At 46.7% G+C, this 20,030-nt stretch overlaps 1 protein-coding gene across 1 annotated transcript in view; it reads right to left on the reverse strand.

Annotated features, from left to right (window-relative positions):
• ttn.2 (titin, tandem duplicate 2) overlaps window positions 1–20,030 on the reverse strand; it is a 198,922-nt gene that overhangs the window by 32,577 nt on the left and 146,315 nt on the right. The window contains 49 exon segments of the mRNA XM_034694393.1: window positions 1–846; window positions 849–915; window positions 917–1,077; window positions 1,080–1,238; window positions 1,241–1,688; window positions 1,690–1,769; window positions 1,772–2,000; window positions 2,003–2,096; window positions 2,098–2,183; window positions 2,185–2,324; window positions 2,327–2,426; window positions 2,428–2,471; window positions 2,474–2,516; window positions 2,519–2,697; window positions 2,700–2,745; window positions 2,747–2,824; window positions 2,826–2,878; window positions 2,881–3,024; window positions 3,027–3,158; window positions 3,161–3,277; window positions 3,280–3,747; window positions 3,750–3,779; window positions 3,782–3,955; window positions 3,958–4,113; window positions 4,116–4,226; window positions 4,229–4,409; window positions 4,411–4,600; window positions 4,602–7,110; window positions 7,113–8,866; window positions 8,868–12,267; window positions 12,399–12,701; window positions 12,834–13,400; window positions 13,403–13,420; window positions 13,580–13,876; window positions 14,015–14,214; window positions 14,297–14,399; window positions 14,802–15,389; window positions 15,507–15,794; window positions 15,969–16,259; window positions 16,422–16,462; window positions 16,464–16,704; window positions 17,074–17,379; window positions 17,489–17,791; window positions 18,109–18,130; window positions 18,132–18,412; window positions 18,499–18,786; window positions 18,878–19,177; window positions 19,361–19,663; window positions 19,752–20,030. Coding sequence (XP_034550284.1) covers window positions 1–846; window positions 849–915; window positions 917–1,077; window positions 1,080–1,238; window positions 1,241–1,688; window positions 1,690–1,769; window positions 1,772–2,000; window positions 2,003–2,096; window positions 2,098–2,183; window positions 2,185–2,324; window positions 2,327–2,426; window positions 2,428–2,471; window positions 2,474–2,516; window positions 2,519–2,697; window positions 2,700–2,745; window positions 2,747–2,824; window positions 2,826–2,878; window positions 2,881–3,024; window positions 3,027–3,158; window positions 3,161–3,277; window positions 3,280–3,747; window positions 3,750–3,779; window positions 3,782–3,955; window positions 3,958–4,113; window positions 4,116–4,226; window positions 4,229–4,409; window positions 4,411–4,600; window positions 4,602–7,110; window positions 7,113–8,866; window positions 8,868–12,267; window positions 12,399–12,701; window positions 12,834–13,400; window positions 13,403–13,420; window positions 13,580–13,876; window positions 14,015–14,214; window positions 14,297–14,399; window positions 14,802–15,389; window positions 15,507–15,794; window positions 15,969–16,259; window positions 16,422–16,462; window positions 16,464–16,704; window positions 17,074–17,379; window positions 17,489–17,791; window positions 18,109–18,130; window positions 18,132–18,412; window positions 18,499–18,786; window positions 18,878–19,177; window positions 19,361–19,663; window positions 19,752–20,030 — 17,238 coding nt within the window.

Below are 20,030 nucleotides of genomic sequence, written 5' to 3' on the forward strand. Positions count from 1 at the left end.
CCGTCAGGATGGTGCGTGTAAGTGATGTCTTGACCTCCATTCTTGGTGTTGTTTTGTCAATCTCCTTTCCATCCTTTAACCAAATAACCTCAGGCAGAGGCTTTCCAGTGTATTCTGCATCAATGATAAATGTCTCATCAGCTTTAACAATAGTCAGATCCTTAAATTTAGAGTCCATGGTTGCTCCTGGCGCTTCGATTTCATCTTTGGCAGTAATTGCCCCTGTGCCCTCAGAAGGACGGCTGGAAATACCAGCAGCATTCCTGGCAACGATTCTAAATTCATAAACACAGTCCTCCGTCAGACCAGTAATTGTGTACTGGGTATCAATGATGTTAGTGAAGCTGGCTTTCATCCAGCGGGTATCTGGGTGCTTCTTTCTCTCAATCAGATATCCAGTGATGGCACTTCCTCCATCATACTGAGGCCTTGTCCACTGGAGCGTTACATGGTTTCTAGTGATATCAATTGCCTCAGGTGTGCCTGGAGGGTCACAGGGGTCCCTTGCTACTGTGCTCTCAGAGACCTTGCTAGCCAGGCTCAGTCCAGCGATATTCTCAGCATAAACTCTGAATTCATACTCGATACCTTCTTCCAACTCTGTAGTCTTGAAACGTGGCTCTGGGATTAAAAAGCTTGTTGAGTTTAGTCCCAAAAGGCTGTTCTTCTCCTTTCTCTCAAGGTGATAACCTAGGATTGCACTGCCTCCATTGTTGGTGGTGCTTTCCCACTCAACAACCATGTTATCCTTAGTTTGCAGCAGAAACACTGGTGTCCCTGGTGCAGCAGGTTCGCTAAATGGATACTGAGCAATAACAGCAGCAGATAGAATGGCAGAACTCTTTCATATCTATTCTCAGATGACACTCTAAACTGATACTCCACTCCAGTCTTTAAGTTGGTGACTTTGATTGTTTGTCCTGGCAATAGTGGCAGACACAATCTGCCAAGCAGTCGTGGTGGTGTCTCTTTTCTCCACAATGTAGTTGTTGATCTGACAGCCTCCGGTGTAAACTGGTGGCTCCCAGGAGAGCGCAACATAGTTAGAGCTCACCTCCTCAATCTTTACAGGGCCTGGGGTGGGCCAGGCTTTTCAAGAATAATAACAGTGATCTCCTCTGTAGCTGTTCCAGCACTACTGGTAGCTGTAACTGTGTATTTCCCTGAGTCTTCCCTATTTGCATCCTTGATGGTGAGCTTGGTAGATGATGGTGTGCTGATTACATTTAGTCTGGTGTCTCTTTAAGAGCCTGTCCTTCCTTTTTCCATTCAACCTGGGGAACAGGACGTCCAAGAACTGGAATATCAATTTTCAGATCCTCACCATTTTGCAAGCTGTAAGTGTTGAACGCCATCTTGAATCTGGGCTCGAAAGTTACATCTTTTGCAGTGACAGGTGCAGCTAGAGGCCTAGGATCACTTTTGCCCTTCTCATTGAAGGCTGACACTCTGAACAAGTATTCATGTCCTGCACTTAGGCCGGTGACAGTGCCCTCGCAGGTCTTGCTTATGGTAGCTACCACCCATTCTTCTGAGCCTACAGGCTGCATCTCAATGTAGTAGCCCATGATCCTGCTGCCCCCATCATGGTCTGGCTTCTCCCATGAAAACGAAGCACTGGTTTTAGTCACTTCAGTTAAGGTGACCTTACCCACAGACAGAGGAGGCTCAGAGGTCTTAACTGCATCCAACAGTCTCAGCTCCCTGTCCAATACCAAACTCGTTCTCTGCCAACACTCGGAAATAGTAAATAACTCCCTCAGTGAGTCGGTGATGCGGTAGCTTGTCTTTGTGCACTTGTTGTCCACATTGGAGAAAACGTTCCTGTTGGCCTCACGCTTTTCAACCAGGTAATTCTTGATTCTTGAACCACCATCAATAAGAGGAGGCTCCCATGTCAGAGTGACGCTTTCCCTCTTAATATCTTTTACAGTTAGATTCAGAGGAGACCCGGGAGTGTCCAAAACTTTAACAGAGACAAAGGCCGACTTGGTGCCTGCACACTATTTTCCAAGTTGAGAATGTATTTTCCAGCGTCAAATCTGTCGCAGATGTCAATGGAAAGCTGTGTGTAATCTACACCTGTCTCTTTCTGACTTACTTGACAGCTCTCCATCCTCCTTTGACCAGCTGATCTCAGGAGTTGGACGGCCCTTGAATGGAATGCAGATTCTCATTGAGCCCTCCTGCCCGAACAACTATTCCTTTCCTGAGCTCTGCATCCAGCATCACTTCGGGAGGATCAATTTTGTCCAAAGGTTTCAAAACTCCCAGAATCTCTGTTGGCTCGCCAACACCAAGTTTATTGATGGCACATATGCGCACTTGTATTCCTGGTGCTCAACTAACTTGGTGATTTTAAATTTGGTAGCACTGACCCCAGAGGTTGGGGTACAAATGGTCCACTCTTCTTCATCAGCATTTGTAAATTTCCACAGCATATCCTTGAATCTCACAACCACCATCATATTTGGCCGATGCCAGGCCACAGTGAGGGAGTCTTTACCTGCTTTCGACCAGAATGTGCATTAGTAGGACAGCCTGGTTCAAAGGTGGGGTCGCAGGCTTTGAGGTAGGGTGTAGCTTGACTTGGTTGACCCACTCCAGCTGCATTCTCAGCAGATACCCTGAATTCATATTCGTGGTCCTCTGTCAGTCCTGTTACTCTGAAGCGTAAGTCCGTCACCCTGCGTTTGTGCACTTGGTCCACCTTATTCCGGCTCTGTCTCTCTTCTCAACAATGTAAGCCAGCAATCTCACTGCCTCCTGTGGTTTTAGGGCGGTTCCAGCACACAGTCATGGAGTCTCTGGTAATGTTAGTGATCCTCAAGCTCATGAGGTGAGCCAGGAGGAACAAATGGATTCCTCATGATGACTGTGTTGATTCGAGAGGCTCTCCCACACCATATTTGTTGACAGCCATGACCCTAAAGATGTACTCATTGCCCTTCAACAGTTTTGTGACCTTGAACATAGTAGCTCCGCAGTCACCGGAAACCACAGTCCACGCCAGTCGGCTGGTTCTCGTTTCTGAATGACATAGTGAGAGATGCTAGCTCCTCCATCGTGTCTGGGTGGCAGCCATGACAGTGAACACTTCTCCTCAGTGACATTGCTGACAGTAAGAGGTCCGTCTGACGGACCTGGTCTATCCAGACCTTCACACTGATGGGACAGTCTTCGTTCCAGGCCACATTTGTAAGGACCAGTGTGTACTGGCCACCATCTACTCTAATTGCGTCCTTCACAACTAGCAAAGCCTTAAAATCTGTATTTTGATCTCAGCTCTTGCTGAGTTTTCAACTTCAACACTTCCCTTGAACCACTGAGCAGTAGGGATGGGCTTTCCTTCTACACTGGCCTCAAGATTGAAAGTGTCTCCAGCATTGACAACAATGGTCTGGTTGTACATTGCATCTGTCTCGCACTTAGGTGTGTCAACCTCATCCTGAGCAGTGATGGATCCTGTGCTCTCTGAGGGCTTGCTGACAGCACCAGCTGCATTCCTTGCAATTACTCTGGAAGTCATATTACTTTCCTCTGCCAGGCCTGTGACAGTGAATTCAAGTTCAATGACATTTGCAAAGCTAGCTTTCATCCACTTTCCTTCAGGGAGGTCACGTTTTTCCACTACATAGCCAGTAACCAAGCTGCCCCCGTCATATGTCGGAGGGGTCCATCTCAGCTTCACTGAGTGCCTGGTCACAATAATAGCCTCAGGGCGGCCAGGAGGATCGCAAGGGTCAGAGCGACATAAACCTCAGAGACTTTGCTGCATTTCCAATGCCCACAATATTCTCAGCATAGACTCTGTATTCATACTCGATTCCTTCCTCAAGAGGAGTAGACTTGAACCTGCAGTCTTGGATAAGCATTTTGTTGATCTTTGTCCAGAGAATACTGTTCTTCTCTTTCCTCTCCAGATGGTAGCCCAAGATGGAACTGCCTCCATCGATGGGGGTTTGTGCCACTCGACAACCATATAGTCTTTAGAGTATAAAGACACAAATGGTGTTCCTGGCGAGCCGGGCTCCTGGAATGGATACTGTGCCAACACAGGCTCTGAATCAATTGCATAACTCTTTCCATATCTATTCTCTGCATAAATTCTGACTGATATTCAGCGCCGGTCTTCAGATTGGCCACTTTAAGTGTGGTTCTGGCCACAGTGGCAGAAACTACCACCCAATTAGTTGTGGGTTGTATCTCTTTTCTCTCCCAAACTAGTTGGAGATTGGACAGCCTCCTGTGTACGTAGGAGGTTCCCAGCTAAGAGTCATACTTTCAGCACTGATGTCCTCCACCTTGACAGGTCCTGTTGGTGGGCCAGGTTTGTCCAGGGTAATCACCTCAATAGTGGCATCTTTGGAACCAAGGGCATTTGTAACATTGATGCTGTACATGCCTCCCATCCTCTTTGGTTGCATCCTTAATGGTTAGAGTGGTGTGACGTGCTGAGTCACTGACATTAACTCTGGTAGTCTGCTTGAGCGCACCTCCATCCTTGGTCCAAGTAATGGTTGGTTTAGGATGACCAGCAATAGGGACCTCTATCTTGAGGTCATACCCAACTTGGACATTGTAGCTGCTAACTTTGGTCTAACAGCAGGTCAATAACAAGGTCCCTGGCTACAACTGACTGAACCAGTTGTCTGGGGTCACTTTTGCCCTTATCATTTACAGCAACAACTCTAAATTGGTACTCCTCTCCCTTGAGAAGGTTTGTTATGACAGTCTCCAGTGCCTTCACACTAGCACACACAGACCAAGTTTCACTGTCCTTGGGAGCCAGTTCAACTTCGTACTGACTCCTGCTGCCACCATCATGTATAGGCTTTTCCCAGGAAAGTGTAACAGTGCTACTAGTTACATCAACACTGACTTTACCAGGTGGCTGAGGCTTCTCAGAGATTTTAATAGGATCTACAGTTTTAACAGGGAGACCGACACCATATTCATTCTCAGCCAGAACTCTGAAGAAGAAGATTCCGCCCTCTGGGAGAGGCTCAACTTTCCATGACATCCTGTTGCAAGTGGTGATGGGAGAGTAAACTTTCCTGGTGCTCTCACGCTTCTCAACAATATAATGCTTAATCTTCGAGCCACCATCTAGATGTGGGGGCTCCCATGTCAGAGTCACTGAATTCTTAGTGATCTCTTTAACCAAAAAGTTGGTGGGTGGACTAGGTGAGTCCATGACTCTGACACTGAGGAAGACTGACTTCACCCCACTTGCATTCTCTGCAGTCAAGGTGTACTTGCCGCTGTCAAATCTGTCAACATTCTCAATGACAAGTGAGGCATAGCTGCCTGTGTTGTCAATCATGGCAGTCTCTTTAATCTCACCCTCAGCCTTGCCCCACTTAACCTCAGGAGCTGGACGGCCTCTCACAGGGACGAAAAGTCTTAGAGTGCTAGCTGATCTGATGTTGATCATCTTTCTCATGTCATTATCCAGGTCAAGATCAGGTGCCTCAAGCTTCTCCTCAAGAAGAACCTTTCCTGGAACATCAGCATGCTCACCAACACCGACTTTGTTGATAGCACATACTCTGAATTGATACTCGTGCTTTTCAAGAAGCCTAGTAACTTTGAAGTTAGTGTCTGGGATTCCAGTGGGAGGAGTGCACATAAACCACTCATCAGTTGCCCCGTTGCAGGCTTCAACGATATAAGCCTTAATCTCACATCCACCATCATAGATGGGTTTGCCCCATGTAAGGGAAACTGTAGACCGAGTTGAGTCCACTACCTTGGGGTTGTTGGGTGGGCCTGCTTTGAAGATAGGATCCAGTGCTTTGTAGTATACTGTTGGTGCACTAGGTGTGCCAACACCTGCAGAATTCTCTGCAGCAACTCTAAATTCATAGCTGTGGTTTTCTAGGAGCCCTGTCACTCTGAAGCGCAGCTCACTCACTGTGCGCTTGTTGCACCTCGTCCATCTAACGCCATCCTTATCACGTTTCTCAACAATGTATCCTTGGATGGGGTTGCCACCATCATTAGTTGGTCTCTCCCAGGTCACAACCATGGAGTCTTTGGTTATTGTGGATACTTCTACCTCTGTTGGTGGGTTGGGAGTGACAAAGGGATTTCTTGCAATCATGGGCTCAGATTCCAGAGGCTCACCAACTCCATATTTGTTGACTGGAATCACTCTGAAGATGTACTCATTACCAGGAAGGAGTTTTGTGATCTTCAGATTCAGTGTCTGAACTTTTGGTTCAACTACAGTCCAAACCAGTCGGCTGGTTTCCCTCCTCTCAATAATATAATGAGAAACGTCACTACCTCCGTCTTGCAAGGGAGGTTTCCAGGAAATGGAGCATTTCTCATTGGTGACCCCATAGATGGAGATAGGGCCTTCAGGTGGACCTGGTCTGTCCAGGACCTTGACATTAATATTTACGAGTTTCTCTCCTCCAACATTCTTAACCAGCAAAGTATACTGACCTCCATCAACACGGATAGCTTCTTTAACAACGATACAGGCTATAAAGTCTGTATTCTTGATTTCTAACCTAGCTGCCTCAGCGATCTCTTTGCCCTCCTTGAGCCAGTGCACTGTTGGCACAGGCTTACCATAGACACTAGCCTGAAGCCTGAATGTCTCTCCAGCATTTACCACAACAGCCTGTGAATACTTGGCTTCTAAATCAATCTTTGGTGGGTCAACCTCATCCTTCGCAGTAATGGCTCCTGTAGAATCAGATGGCAGGCTAAGGACACCTGCTGAATTTCTGGCAATAACACGGAACTCGTATATCTGATCTTCAGTCAGTCCTGTGACAACAAATTCAGTCTCAATGATATTGGTAAAACTGGCTTTCATCCAACGGCCAGTTCCTTCCTTCTTCTCCACCATATACCCTGTGATCTTAATGCCGGCATCATATTCAGGTTTGGTCCATCTGAGTGTCACTTGGTTTCTTGTTACAATGACAGCCTCTGGTTTCCCTGGTCTGTCACAAGGATCTCTCGCCACTTGTATGTCACTTGCTTTGCTGGCTTTGCTTAAACCAACAATGTTCTCAGCATACACTCTGAATTCATATTCAATTCCTTCCTCAAGGCCAACAACCTTGTATCTGGTCTCTGGGATGATTTGTTGTTCTGTTTCACCCACAGTATACTGTTTCTCTCTTTAAGCTCCAAGTGGTAGCCCAGAATTTTGCTTCCACCATCATTGCTGGGTACATCCCACACAACCACCATGGTCTCTTTGGTGGCTGACTGGACCATGACAGAACGAGGGTGGCTGGGCAACTCGAAGGGATACTGAGCAACAATGGTTTCAGAGAGCAGGGCTGAGGACTTGCCATATCTGTTCTCAGCAGCAATCCTAAACTGGTACTCCAATCCAGTCTTCAGACGGGCTGCCTTTACGGTGGTTCTGGCCACTGTGGCAGAGACAATCTGCCAGTTGGTGGTAGATGTGTCCCTCTTCTCAACAACGTAATTGTTGATGGAGCAACAACCGTCGTACTCTGGAGGATTCCAGGAAAGAACCACACTGTCAGCAGTGACATCGTCCAGCTTAATTGGGCCAGTTGGCGGACCAGGCTTATCTAGAACAATTACACTGAGGTCCGTGGATGCCTCTCCAACTGTGTTAATCAGTTTAACAGTGTAAGTGCCCACATCATCTCTGCAAGCCTCCTTAATAACCAAGAATAGGTTTTTGTCAGTGGCTTCAGCATTTACTCTCGTTGTCTCCTTGAGAGCTACACCATCCTTGAGCCAAGTTACTGTAGCCTTGGGGCATGCAGCATAGGGTACATCTATCTTCAGATCATCTCCTGCTAGCACATTGAATGTGCTGAACATCAGTTTGAAGGTTGGGGAGATGACCAAGTCTTTAGCTACCACAGGCATACTAAGGGGACGTGGGTCACTCACTCCCTTTTCATTGGTGCTCAGGATACGGAACATGTACTCTTCTCCCTGAGTAAGGCCAGTTACAAGAGCTGCATTGGTCTTCACCAACATAACCTGAGTCCATTTATCACTGCCCTTACATTGCATTTCAACTATATAGCCTGTTATCCTGCTGCCGCCATCATGATCAGGCTTTTCCCAAGTTAGACTGACACTATTACTAGTGACTTCACAGAGGGACACTTTGCCTGGTGGTAGGGGCTTCTCTGAGGCTTTAACTGGTTCGACAGTCTCTACAGGGAGGCCGATGCCAAATTCATTCTCAGCAAGTATTCTAAAGAAGTACAGCTTTCCTTCCTCCAGCTCTCCAATTTTCCAGCTAGACTTGTGGCAACTGGCACAAACTGTTGAGTAGGCCTTTCTTGTTGACTCACGCTTCTCCACAATATAGCTGCGAACTCTGGAGCCACCATCGATGAGAGGTGCATCCCAAACAAGGGAAACTGAATCTCTGGTGACCTCCTTGATAATCAGATTCTGTGGTGCTCCTGGAGTGTCTAGTACCCTGACATTGACAAAGGCTGTCTTACTTCCTGTCGCATTTTCTACAGTCACCATATATTTTCCTCCATCAAACCTATCAACATTTTCCACCTGAAGAGTTGTGAATGAAGGGGTGATTTCGATAATGGCCTTATCAAGGGATTCTCCATGTTCTCTGGCCCATTTTACTTCAGGTGCTGGTCTTCCCTTGATAGGGACAAACAGTCTGAGTGTGCTACAGGCTCTGATGGCGACCACCTTGCGAAGTTCTGCTCCAAGTTCAATTTCTGGTGGCAGCAGTCTGTCTTCAGCCTTGGGGGTTCCAGGAACAGCAGCGGGCTCACCCACTCCTTCAGAATTAGTAGCGCAAATGTTGATTTTGTACTCTTGGTTTTCCTTCAGGTTGGTGATAGTGAAGGAGGTGGCTGTCCATCCCTTCCTGGGTGTGAATTGTCCACTCATCTTCCTCGGGCAGGCATGTTTCTACAACGTAACCAGTGATTTCAGAACCACCATCATAGACAGGTTTGTTCCAGGCAAGGGTGATGGATGACTTTGTTGTGTCAAGTACCCTGGGGTTCCCAGGAGGTCCTGGCTGGAAGATGGTGTCTTCTGCTTTGTAGAATTGACTGGAAGGACTAGGCTGGCTTACACCAGCATTGTTTTCAGCAAGAACTCTGAATTCATACTCATGTCCTTCTGTGAGACCAGAGGCCTTGAATCGCAGGTCAGTTACAGTCCTCTTGTTACACTTCACCCAGCGCAGACCAGTCTTATCTCTTCTTTCAATTATGTAAGTGTTTATTCTGCTGCCTCCATCATGTTCAGGACGCTCCCAGCAGACAACCATCGAGTCCTTGGTAATGGTGGTAACTTCAGGCTGATGTGGTGGATCACTTGGGACATAGGGGTTGGCACAGATGACAGGTTCAGACTCCAGGGGTTCACCCAAGCCATACTTGTTAACAGCCATGACTCTGAAGACGTACTCATTGCCCTTCAGAAGCTTGGTGACCTTGAATCTGTTTGCTTGAAGGTCTGTGGCCACATTTGTCCATGCCAACCTACTGGTCTCGCGCCTCTGAATGATGAAGTATTCAATCTTAGCACCACCATCATGTGATGGATGTAGCCAGTTAAGAATACATTTCTCAGCAGTGACATCTGTAACAGTGAGAGCGTCTGGTGGTCCAGGTCTGTCCAGCACCTTGACATTAAATGTGAACTTGGCAAAGCCACCTGGATTGCTTGCAGTTAGAGTAAAGGAACCTCCATCCTTCCTCAGAGAATCTTTGCTAGTAAGAATTGTATGGAAGTTGGTTGTCTTTATCTCTATCTTAGCTGTGTCTTCAAGCTCCTTTCCTTCTTTGGACCATACCAGGGATGGGATTGGCCTGCCAGTAACATTAGCTTCCAGCTTGAAAATCTCTCCTGCCATGACGACAACATTGCTGCTATACGATGAATCAACATCAATCCTGGGCTCTTCAATGTCATCTCTGCATGTGATTGCCTCAGATGGCTGGGATGGAGCGCTGACAGCACCAGCTGAGTTTCTGGCCGTCACACGGAATTCATAAGTTGCATCTTCAATCAGACCACTGACTGTATAAATAGTTTCTAAGATGTTATTGAAGTTGGCTTTAAGCCAGCGTCCATTGGGCAACTCTCTTCTCTCTACTGTGTATCCAGTAATAGAAAATCCACCATCTCCCTCTGGTTTGGTCCATGACACTGTCACCTCATGTCTGGTCACATTGAGTGCCACTGGTCTGCCTGGTGGGTCAACTGGGTCCAAAGCATACATAGGCTCAGAGGCCTTGCTTGGTTTGCTGAGACCAGCCATGTTTTCAGCAGTGACACGATGTTCGTATGCAATTCCGTCAACAAGGCCTGTTGATTTGAAAATATTTCCAACAACAAGAGCTTTGCTGATCCTCTGCCACAGAATACTGTTTTTCTCTTTTCTGTCCACATGATAGCCAAGGATTGCACTTCCTCCATTAGAGGATGGCTCATTCCAGCTCAAATTCATAAAATCCTTGTTGTGAGATGTGACTACAGGAATGCCTGGCTGACTTGGCACATCAAATGGATAGGCAGCAATTACTGATTCAGAGATAATGCATGGTCCACTTCCATACCTATTCTGGGCTCTTACACGGAACTGATACTGGGTTCCAGTGTTCAGGCGGGCTGCTTTGAATGTGGTTCTGATCACTGTAGCCGCCAACTCAACCCATGAAGTACCAGTGGTCTCTCGCATCTCAACAATATAGTTGTTGATTGGAACGCCTCCATCATTCTCTGGTGCCTCCCAGGACATGAGAACATAATCACATGAGACTTCCTCTAACTTGATAGGACCAGTGGGAGGACCTGGAATGTCATGTACCAGGACTGTAATTGTCTCAGTCAGTGTACCCAGCATATTCTTTCCAGTCATGGAATACTGGCCTCCATCAGTTCTTTTGATCTCACCGATGTTGAGAATAGTGGATGTTGGCGTAGTTTCAACATTGATCCTTTGTGTCTCCTTGAGGGATATGTCACCCTTCTTCCAGGAAACCACAGGTCTGGGTTTGCCGAGCACAGGAATTTCAACCTTTACACGGTCCCCTGCCTTGGCGATGACAGTCTTCTGGTAGACTCCACGCAGGTCAAAGGAAGGAGCAGAACTCTGCTCTTTGATGACAGCAGGCCTGCTCTCACGAGGATCACTCCTTCCTGATTCATTTACTGCCATTATGCGGAAAGTATATTCAACGCCCTCAATCAGATCTGTTACAGTGTAGTCCAGAGCCTTAATAGTAGTAACATGGACCCACTGGTCACTGTCCTTCTTCTGGGCCTCAATGACATACCCAGTGATCAAGGAGCCACCATCGTGCAAAGGCTTGGTCCATGCCAGGCTAGCACTGTCAGCTGTGACATCTGTGACATAAAGGTTCTCCGGTGCTGTGGGAGCTTGAGACACCCTGATTGGCTCAGGGGTTTCAGCAGGCTCTCCTACTCCCAGGTCATTCTCAGCTGAGACACGGAAGTAGTAGTAAGCTCCCTCTGTGAGGTCTGAAATCTTGAAGGAACACTTCTGCCAAGTGGTGCTAAGTACAGTGTAGGCTTTCTTAGTGGCCGCTCTCTTTTCAACGATATAGTTGTGAATCTTGGAACCACCATCAATTATGGGTATTTCCCATTGAAGGGTGATGCTGTTCTTAGTGATCTCCCTTGGTTTGAGTTGGACTGGTGGTCCTGGTGTGTCCAGAACTTTCACATTGACAAAGCCAGCCTTCTTTCCAGCTACATTCTCGAGACAGAGGTTGTACTTTCCAGCATCATATCTAGTGCAGTCAGGAATAACCAGAAGAGTGTAGGACTCTGTGGTGTCAATGTGTGCACGTGTTTTCAGGTTGGTATCATCTTTGCTCCAGGTTACTTCAGGAACAGGACGACCACGGATGGGAACAAACATACGGATGGAAGCACGGCACCTAACAACCAGGGTTTTCCTTAATTCAGCATCAAGCTCAAAGTCTGGCAGTGTCTCCTGGTCCACCAATTCCGTAACTTTTTCAATCTCTGCTGGCTCACCAACGCCCTCTGAGTTTATTGCACTGACTCTGAAGTGGTATTTGCCTCCTTTTTGAAGTTTACCAATAACATATTCAGTAGCTTTCAATAGGTACTGTGTCTCCACCTCCCAGTCGTCAAGCCCTTCCCTTTTGTACTCAACAATGTATCCGTCAACATCAAGACCACCATCATAGTGGGGTTTGCCCCAGGCAAAGCTGGCAGTGGTTTTTGTTGTTTCTGTAATTCTGGGGTTGGAAGGAGGTCCAGGTGGATCTAAAACAAAAAGTGTCAAGAGGTTACCATGGGGCTTGTTATAAAGTTCTAATTTTCTAACCACTTAAGCATGCATTTTTGCTGTTTGTATTTGAAAATCAGAATTATGATAAAAGTTTAATTTTACTTACACACAATGTCCTTGGTCATTACAGAGGGGGACGGCTCACTTGGCTCACCAAATCCAGCCTTATTCTCAGCGGTGACTCTAAACTCATACTCTACTCCTTCAGTCAGGCCTTGCACCTTAAAGCGCAGGTCTGGGACAGTCCTCTTAGAGGCTCTCACCCATCTCATTCCTCTTCTCTCTTTCCTTTCAACACTATATCCTCTGATGTCACTTCCTCCATCGTTCACTGGTCTCCTCCATGAAATGGTGACAGCATTCCTACTGACATTATCAATTTCTGGAACTGAAGGTGGACCTGGTGGGCCTAGAGACAAAATTTACAAAATACATTTGGTCAATTCAACCCTTCATAATGTTGTTTTTCAACAGTCATCATCTTCATTACAATTTAATCACCATGTAATTTGATCCTTTTGAACTTTGCAATTAAACTTACCAAAACTGTCAACCATTTTGACTGGACCAGACTGGCTTGAGTCTCCAGTGCCATACTGGTTCACAGCAGACACTCTGAAGATGTACTCGTTGCCCTTGATCAGTTTTCCGGCTACATATCTGCAGTCCATGACGTTTTCAGCTAACTTGGTCCACTGAAGACGACTGGTTTCTCTCTTCTCAAGGATGTAGGACTTGATTGTGCACCCTCCATCCTCCTCTGGTGGAAGCCAGGTCAGAGTACACTTTTCAGCTGAGACGTTGCTTGCTTCAATGGGGCCTGGAGGTCCAGGCACGTCCAGGACCTTCACCTTAACATGTTCTTCCTTGATGCCGAAGGGGTTGCTGGCGGTAATGGTGTACTGTCCTGTGTTTTTGCGGCTTGCATACTTGATAGCAAGAGTAGAGGACGTGGGTGTGCTAGTGATAGTGACAATGTCAGAGGTCTTAAACTCACGACCACCCTTTGACCAGACAGCAGTAGGTGGAGGTTTGCCCAAGATCTTGGCGGCAGTGACCACGATGGTGTCTCCTGCTCTGACTGATACACCATCCTTCATTATCTTCAAATAGTGATGGTTGGAGGCTCTGCAGAGAGGATAAAAAAAGTCATGTTACAATTGTCGCCGAATCTCAAAAGTGAAGTGAAAGAAAACATGACTGTTGATAAAAGTTAGCAACAAATATTTAGGACTCCAAAATGTTTTGACTGACAAACTGTCCAAGATAATTTCATACACAGCTCACCATACTCATCCTTGCATGTCAGAAGCTCAGTGGTCTCTGAAGGAACACTAATGGCCCCTGCAGCATTTCTCGCCCTGATCCTGAACTGATACTGAGCTCCGTCTGTCAGGTCCGGGACGGTGAAGGCACAGCCCTGCACGTTTACATGATTGGCCTTCATCCAGGCCTTTCCTCCAGTCTCCATCTTCTCCACCATGTAGCCGGTCAGCTTGTGGCCGCCGTCATATTTGGGAGCTGTCCAGATCAGAGTGACTGTGGTCCTGGTGACACTGATCACCTCGGGCTTGCCAGGAGGATCTAAAATAAATCAAACATAGAACATGGTTTAAAACTTATTTTTCAATTGACCCTTTCAAGTATTTAGAATTCAAACATGGCAAGTTGTCAAAGAATTTCTGTCTTCACAAAGTAAAAACTATATTGGAGAAAACTTACCAATAGGATCCAGGGCAACCACAGCCTCTGTGACCTTGCTTGCTTTTCCTAAGCCAGCCATATTCATGGCCATAACCCTGAACTCATACTCTAGTCCCTCTATCAGGCCAGTGACTCTGCATTCCTTCACTCTCAGAGGAGTCTTACTGGCCCGTTTCCACATTAGACTGTTCCTCTCCTTAAACTCCACGTGATATCCTAGAAAGAACACACATCATAGTTAATGGCGTTAACAATTTACTTACACCAATCTGCAAACGGTTATCTGTATAGTCTTTTACGGTGATGGGGGAGCCACCACTGTCCCTTGGATCAGCCCAGGTCAAGATGGCAGACTCGTGGCGTATGCTCACTATTTCTGGAGGAGCAGGCGCCCCAGGCACATCTAGGTGAAGACAAAAGGAAGGAAGGAGGTAGTTAGTATTCTTTATGAGACAAGACAGAAATGGGAAGACCACAAAACAATAATTTAAAGAAAGTTACAGCTGCGTGAGTCAGTTATATGAAAATGGGGACCTGATTTATCCTGCCTAACTTTTTCATCACTTGATTTGATGAACATTTAAAGGTCAAGAGTCCAAGAGATGATACTAAAACTCAAGAGTTTTCAAAGTGAATAACACCAAAGGTTCTACAAATGAAGGCTGATCATTTTACAGGAAAAACACACAGACTAGAAAATACCAGACAAACTATGAAAGACCTGAGATTGTATCAACCCAAAATGCAATAAACTTTGAATTTCCATGAATTTTTGATGAGCACTATTTAAAGCTGTGATACTTACCGAATGGATGCTGGGCGATGACTGGATCAGACCTCAGATACTCTCCAACTCCATATTTGTTCTCAGCAAACACTCTGAAGATATACTCTATGCCATCATGGAGCCGGATCACTCTCATGGAGGTCTTCTGGATGGCTGAAGCAACTGTGGCCCACTTGTTGTCAGTTGTTCTTCTCTTCTCCACAATGTAGTTGGTCACCTCAGAGCCACCATCATCTATAGGTGGTCCCCACTCCAGGGTGATGCCATCGGCGGTGATCTCATCAAACTTGATGGGTCCGGAACAAATTCCGGGCCTGCCAACGACCTTAAGCTGGAACTTGCAGTCCTTAGCTCCTGCGCTGTTTTTGACATTGATGGTGTAGGTGTCAGCGTCTCCTCTCTGGCAGTCTCTGATCAGCAGGGTGGTGGTGCCCTGAGAAGACTCAATGCACATTCGGCCTGTGTCTCCCAGCATGGAGTCACCTTTCTTCCAGGTGGCGGTGGGGTAGGGCACTCCAGTGACAGGGATGTTGATACGAGTGGTGCTGCTCTCTTTCACTACTTGACAACCATCGTGCAGACCACTTAAGTTGCAGTCAGGCAGCACTGAAACAAACATAAAATAAATTAATGGAGAACAGTTGAGGAACAAACTATCTTGCAAAACAAACGATAACAACTAAAAATGCTTGACATGATGGCTGAGTCCGGCTGATAACTTACAAAACTGGTCCTTGGCGATGACAGCGAGCTCAGTAGGTGGTCCCTCTCCAGATTCGTTGAGTGCCTTGACTTTGAATACATACTCCTTGCCATCAGCAAGCTCGCCGATGGTATGTGAGGTGTTCTTTGCTTTCATGATCATCTTCCACTTCTCCTCTCCTTCGCTCTGCTCCAGGATGTAGGCAGTGACATGGCTTCCACCGTCACTTATGGGCTTCTTCCAACCCAGAGTGATGGAGTCCTTGGTGGTCTTCTGAGCCTTGAAGTCTGTCACTGGACCAGGTTGCTCTGAAAAGGTAAAAGGACAAATTAGCAAAGATTGATGGTTGTGTTTGACAGACAGGGTCAGAACTCCAGAGAACTTCCTCCTTGAAGCTGTTAAAATAAAACAAGACTTTTAAGTTTGATGTTGTTTGATTTAAGGGACAAGTTTTAATTTAATTAAACATGACATGCATCTACCTGAGGCTCGGACGCTGCCGGCAGTCTCACAGCCTTCTCCGATGCCGTAGGCGTTTTCAGCCAGCACTCTGAAGCAGTAAGCCTGTCCCCCCTCAAGGTTGGTGATCCTGAAAGAGGTCTTGGGGCATTCTGCAGACACACAGGTCCAGGCCTTCCTCTCTGCCAAACGTTTCTCTACCACGTAGCTCTTGACTGGGCTGCCACCATCAATCAGTGGGGCGTCCCATGTGATGCATGCGTGGCTTCTGGAAGTCTCTTTCACGATCAGGTTCTGTGGTGGTCCAGGAGTATCTAAGGGGAAGAGAAGCAGGCATTTCCATTTTACAGCCTGTTTGTGGGTTTAGAAAATTACCTTTCCAAATTACAAAAACGACAAGTACTCCTTTTTTAAATACTATCTTGCATAATCTAATACCTTCCGCGTCTAACTTTTTAAGTTTTGTTCCCTCTTACCAAGAACTTTGACCACAATGGTGTAGCTCTTTGAGCCGCTGCTCCAGAGACAACACGTATTTGCCAGCGTCATATCTATTAATGTCCTCAATCATCAGCAGGGTGTCCCACTCTGATGTCTTGATCAGCAGGCCCTGCCTTTCCTTCAGGTTGGCGTCCACCTTAGTCCATGTCACCTTTGGCGCCGGACGTCCTTTCAGCGGGACGTAGAGTCTCATGGTCACACCAGCTCGGAGAACCAATCTCTTCCTCAGATCAGCGCCCAGCTCACCTTCGGGAGCGACTGGAGGGCGACACAAAATTTATTATTAGTTTTAGTTTTACTGTCACAAAGTCTCTTAACTGCTTTCTTCATTCAATCCCACTTCGTCTATTTAGCTGTCCTCTGTTTGTTTGTTTGAGTCCAAATAAAAGGCAAAGAAAATAACTTTTAGTGGATGTTTGATCACACATGCCCACTGAAGGATAATGATGCAGCCATGGCGGTCTGTTTCACAGCTCCAGGCTGAAAAATCTACTGGAGCAATTCCAAAACTGACACCATGAAGTCTGAACATCATTTCTGCAGTGATTTAAATAAAATGAATTCTGCAGCATGTGTAGACTTCAATCATACAAATAGATTAGGTAACTTAATAGTTCAGGGACTTACTCAGGATGTCCTTGGCCATGTGGTTTCCAGGGACCTCACTGGGCTCACTGAAGCCGATCCTGTTCACAGCACTGACCCTGAACTGGTACTCAGTCTGGTCCATTAGGCCTGTCATCAAGAATTTGGTGGCCTGAAGCTTCTTCGGGATGTTGCACTTTGTCCAGTCCTCTGCTTCAACTCGCTTGCACTCCACCAGGTAGCCGATGATCTCACAGCCACCATCGTATGCTGGTTTGGTCCAGCTCAGGCTGATGGAGCTCTTGGTTGAGTCCACCGCCTTGGGGAAGGCTGGAGGTCCAGGAGGATCTGGAGAATAAAAGAGGCACAATTTTTTTTATATAATTTGCAAAGCTGAAAACAATCTTGAGTTTAGACTTGAGTGTTGAGTGTTTTTTCAGGTTTATCAGGTACTCACAGACGGGGTCAACAGCCAGAGCAGCGTTGGAGGCATCGCTTGGTTTGCCGAGACCAGCTTTGTTTATTGCGATAACTCTGAACTCGTACTCTGACTCCTCAGTCAGCTGAGTGGCCTTGAGGGTCCTGTCGATGACAGGTCGTCTGTTGACCTTAGCCCAGGTCAGCTCGGTGGCCTCACGTTTCTCCAACATGTAGCCCAGGATGGGAGCCTTGCCATCATTGGCTGGGGCCTTCCAGCTCACTGTCATGGAGTTCTTGGTGATGTTTGTGATGACGGGGGGATCAGATGGACCGGGAACATCTGAGGAAACAGATCTTATCAGTGTTTTGAGTCTTCAATGGGCAAATTAGTTTTTTGACCTGCATTACAAAGTTAATGCCTATCAGTCCTCACACAAAAGCACAAACTATTGTATCTGAACATCTTTAAGCCAATTTAAAAGTTCTTCTTATCTGAAATGGGCTGTTGTCATTATAAAATTGAAATACGCTTTTAAATGAGCATATTTTGTTTGTTAACAATCGTTAAACTATGTTTAGTTCTCACTAAGTCTCAACCTTTCCCCGCCAATAGAAGACTGTAGCTCAGTGTGTTTCATCGTTACATGTCTGGACTACCATATGGATTCTTGACCATGACAAGCGTCAGCCATGGTAGCGTCTCCGACACCATACTGGTTCTCAGCACTGACTCTGAACTCGTACTCGTGTCCTTCGATGAGTTTCTCCACTGAGCAGTCTGTGACGTGTCCGTGGATGTTGGCGGTGACAAGTGCCCAGTTTGCCCTGCTAGTTTCACGCTTCTCAATGATGTAGTTGGTGATCTCAGAGCCACCATCTGCAATCGGGGGCACCCAGCGAACCTTCACGCGGTCAGCAAAGACCTTTGCAATTCTCACTGAGGCTGGGGGGCCTGGTTTGTCTGTGGGTGGAAAAATGGGAGTTTAGCTTATATGTTTATCTCTACACAACAAGAATACAACATAATCATCATTAAATCTGACTTACCGAGCACTTTGAGCTTGATGGTGGCATACTTGCTACCGTTTATGTTCTCAGCTGTGATGGTGTAGTCTCCAGACTCCTTCCTGGTGACGGAGAACAACTCCACAGGTGGACGTGTTTTCTTTTGAGCCATCTTCATTCCCTCGGCGAGGACCAGAGGAGCTCCATCTTTCTTCCAGCTCACCTTGGGCAGTGGCTTTCCGAACACCTCCGCATCAAGGGATACGTTCTCTCCAGCTTTAACCACAATCAGGTTCTTCATATCGACACCGAGCTCTACACGAGGAGTGACTGCGAATAGAAAGGAGGGATCATTGATCATTGATTGTTTAACTATCTTTAATCTATTGGTCTTAAATCTCTTTGCTTTGTGATGCTGTACCATTCTCTGCGATGACAGGGATGGGGTCGGATAGCTCGGACGGTTGGCTGATGTTGATGGCTGTCTTTGCGATGACTCTGAACTGGTACTGCTGGCCCTCTTCCAGGCCGGTTACCACGTAGTTCTCTGCCTGGATGTTCATGCAGTTGGCATTGCAGCGGGTCCACTTGTCTTCTGGAAGCTGTGTGTACTCCATGTGGTAGCCGATCAGCTTACTGCCACCATCCTGCTTGGGACGGGACCAGACCAACGAAACGGAGTTCTTGGTCACATCCATGGGCTCAGGTTTACCTGGTGGGTCTGAACGGAGAGAAACAACGGGTTTTAGACTCTGTGAAGGTGTCTGAAAAACTGATGAGGTTGTGCCTTTAAGCGTACTTTACAGAGGAGCAATTGGCACAAAAATAAGCATTTAATAAAGTCTGAAGCTGTCAATGTTTTTATAAAAAGTTAAAACCATGAGAAAAAGGAACAAATCCGTACCAACTCCAGCCCTTGCGGTGATAAAGTCGGTCTGTTTGCATGGTTTGCCCTGTCCTGCCAAGTTGAAAGCTGAGACCCTAAAGGTGTACTCCAGGCCCTCGATCAGGTTGCTGCAGGTGTACTGGGTGGATTTAACCACAGACTCGTTGGCTCTCGTCCACAGAAGGCTGTTCCTCTCCTTCTTCTCGATGCAGTATCCAGTGATGGGAGTGCCACCATCATTGCTGGGACGCTCCCATGACAGAATGACAAAGTCTTTGTTGACCTTGTTGATCTGCAGGTTTTTAGGCTCACTGGGTGTATCTTAATGTGGAACAAACACAAATAACAATAATTACACAGATTCAAAGCTGTATTTGGGGTTAGAAGTAACTTTGTCTCCCAGACTTACCGAACGGATATTTGGCAATCATCCTCTCAGAGAGGACGGGCTGAGAGACGCCGAACCTGTTCTCAGCACGGACACGGAAGCCATACTCTTTACCAGTAGTAAGCTTGGTCACTCTGAAGCTGGTTTTAGTGCAGGAAGTGGATACAGTAACCCAGTCACCCTGGCTTACATCACACTTCTCAACAATATACTTGGTGATGTTGCTGCCACCATCCTCCTCTGGAGAGTTCCAGAGCAGAGTGCAGGCATCAATGTCCTGCTCAGTGATCTCATGGGGCC

Source organism: Notolabrus celidotus, chromosome 10 (genome assembly GCF_009762535.1).
Source record: "Notolabrus celidotus isolate fNotCel1 chromosome 10, fNotCel1.pri, whole genome shotgun sequence".
NCBI classification, from domain to species: domain Eukaryota; kingdom Metazoa; phylum Chordata; class Actinopteri; order Labriformes; family Labridae; genus Notolabrus; species Notolabrus celidotus.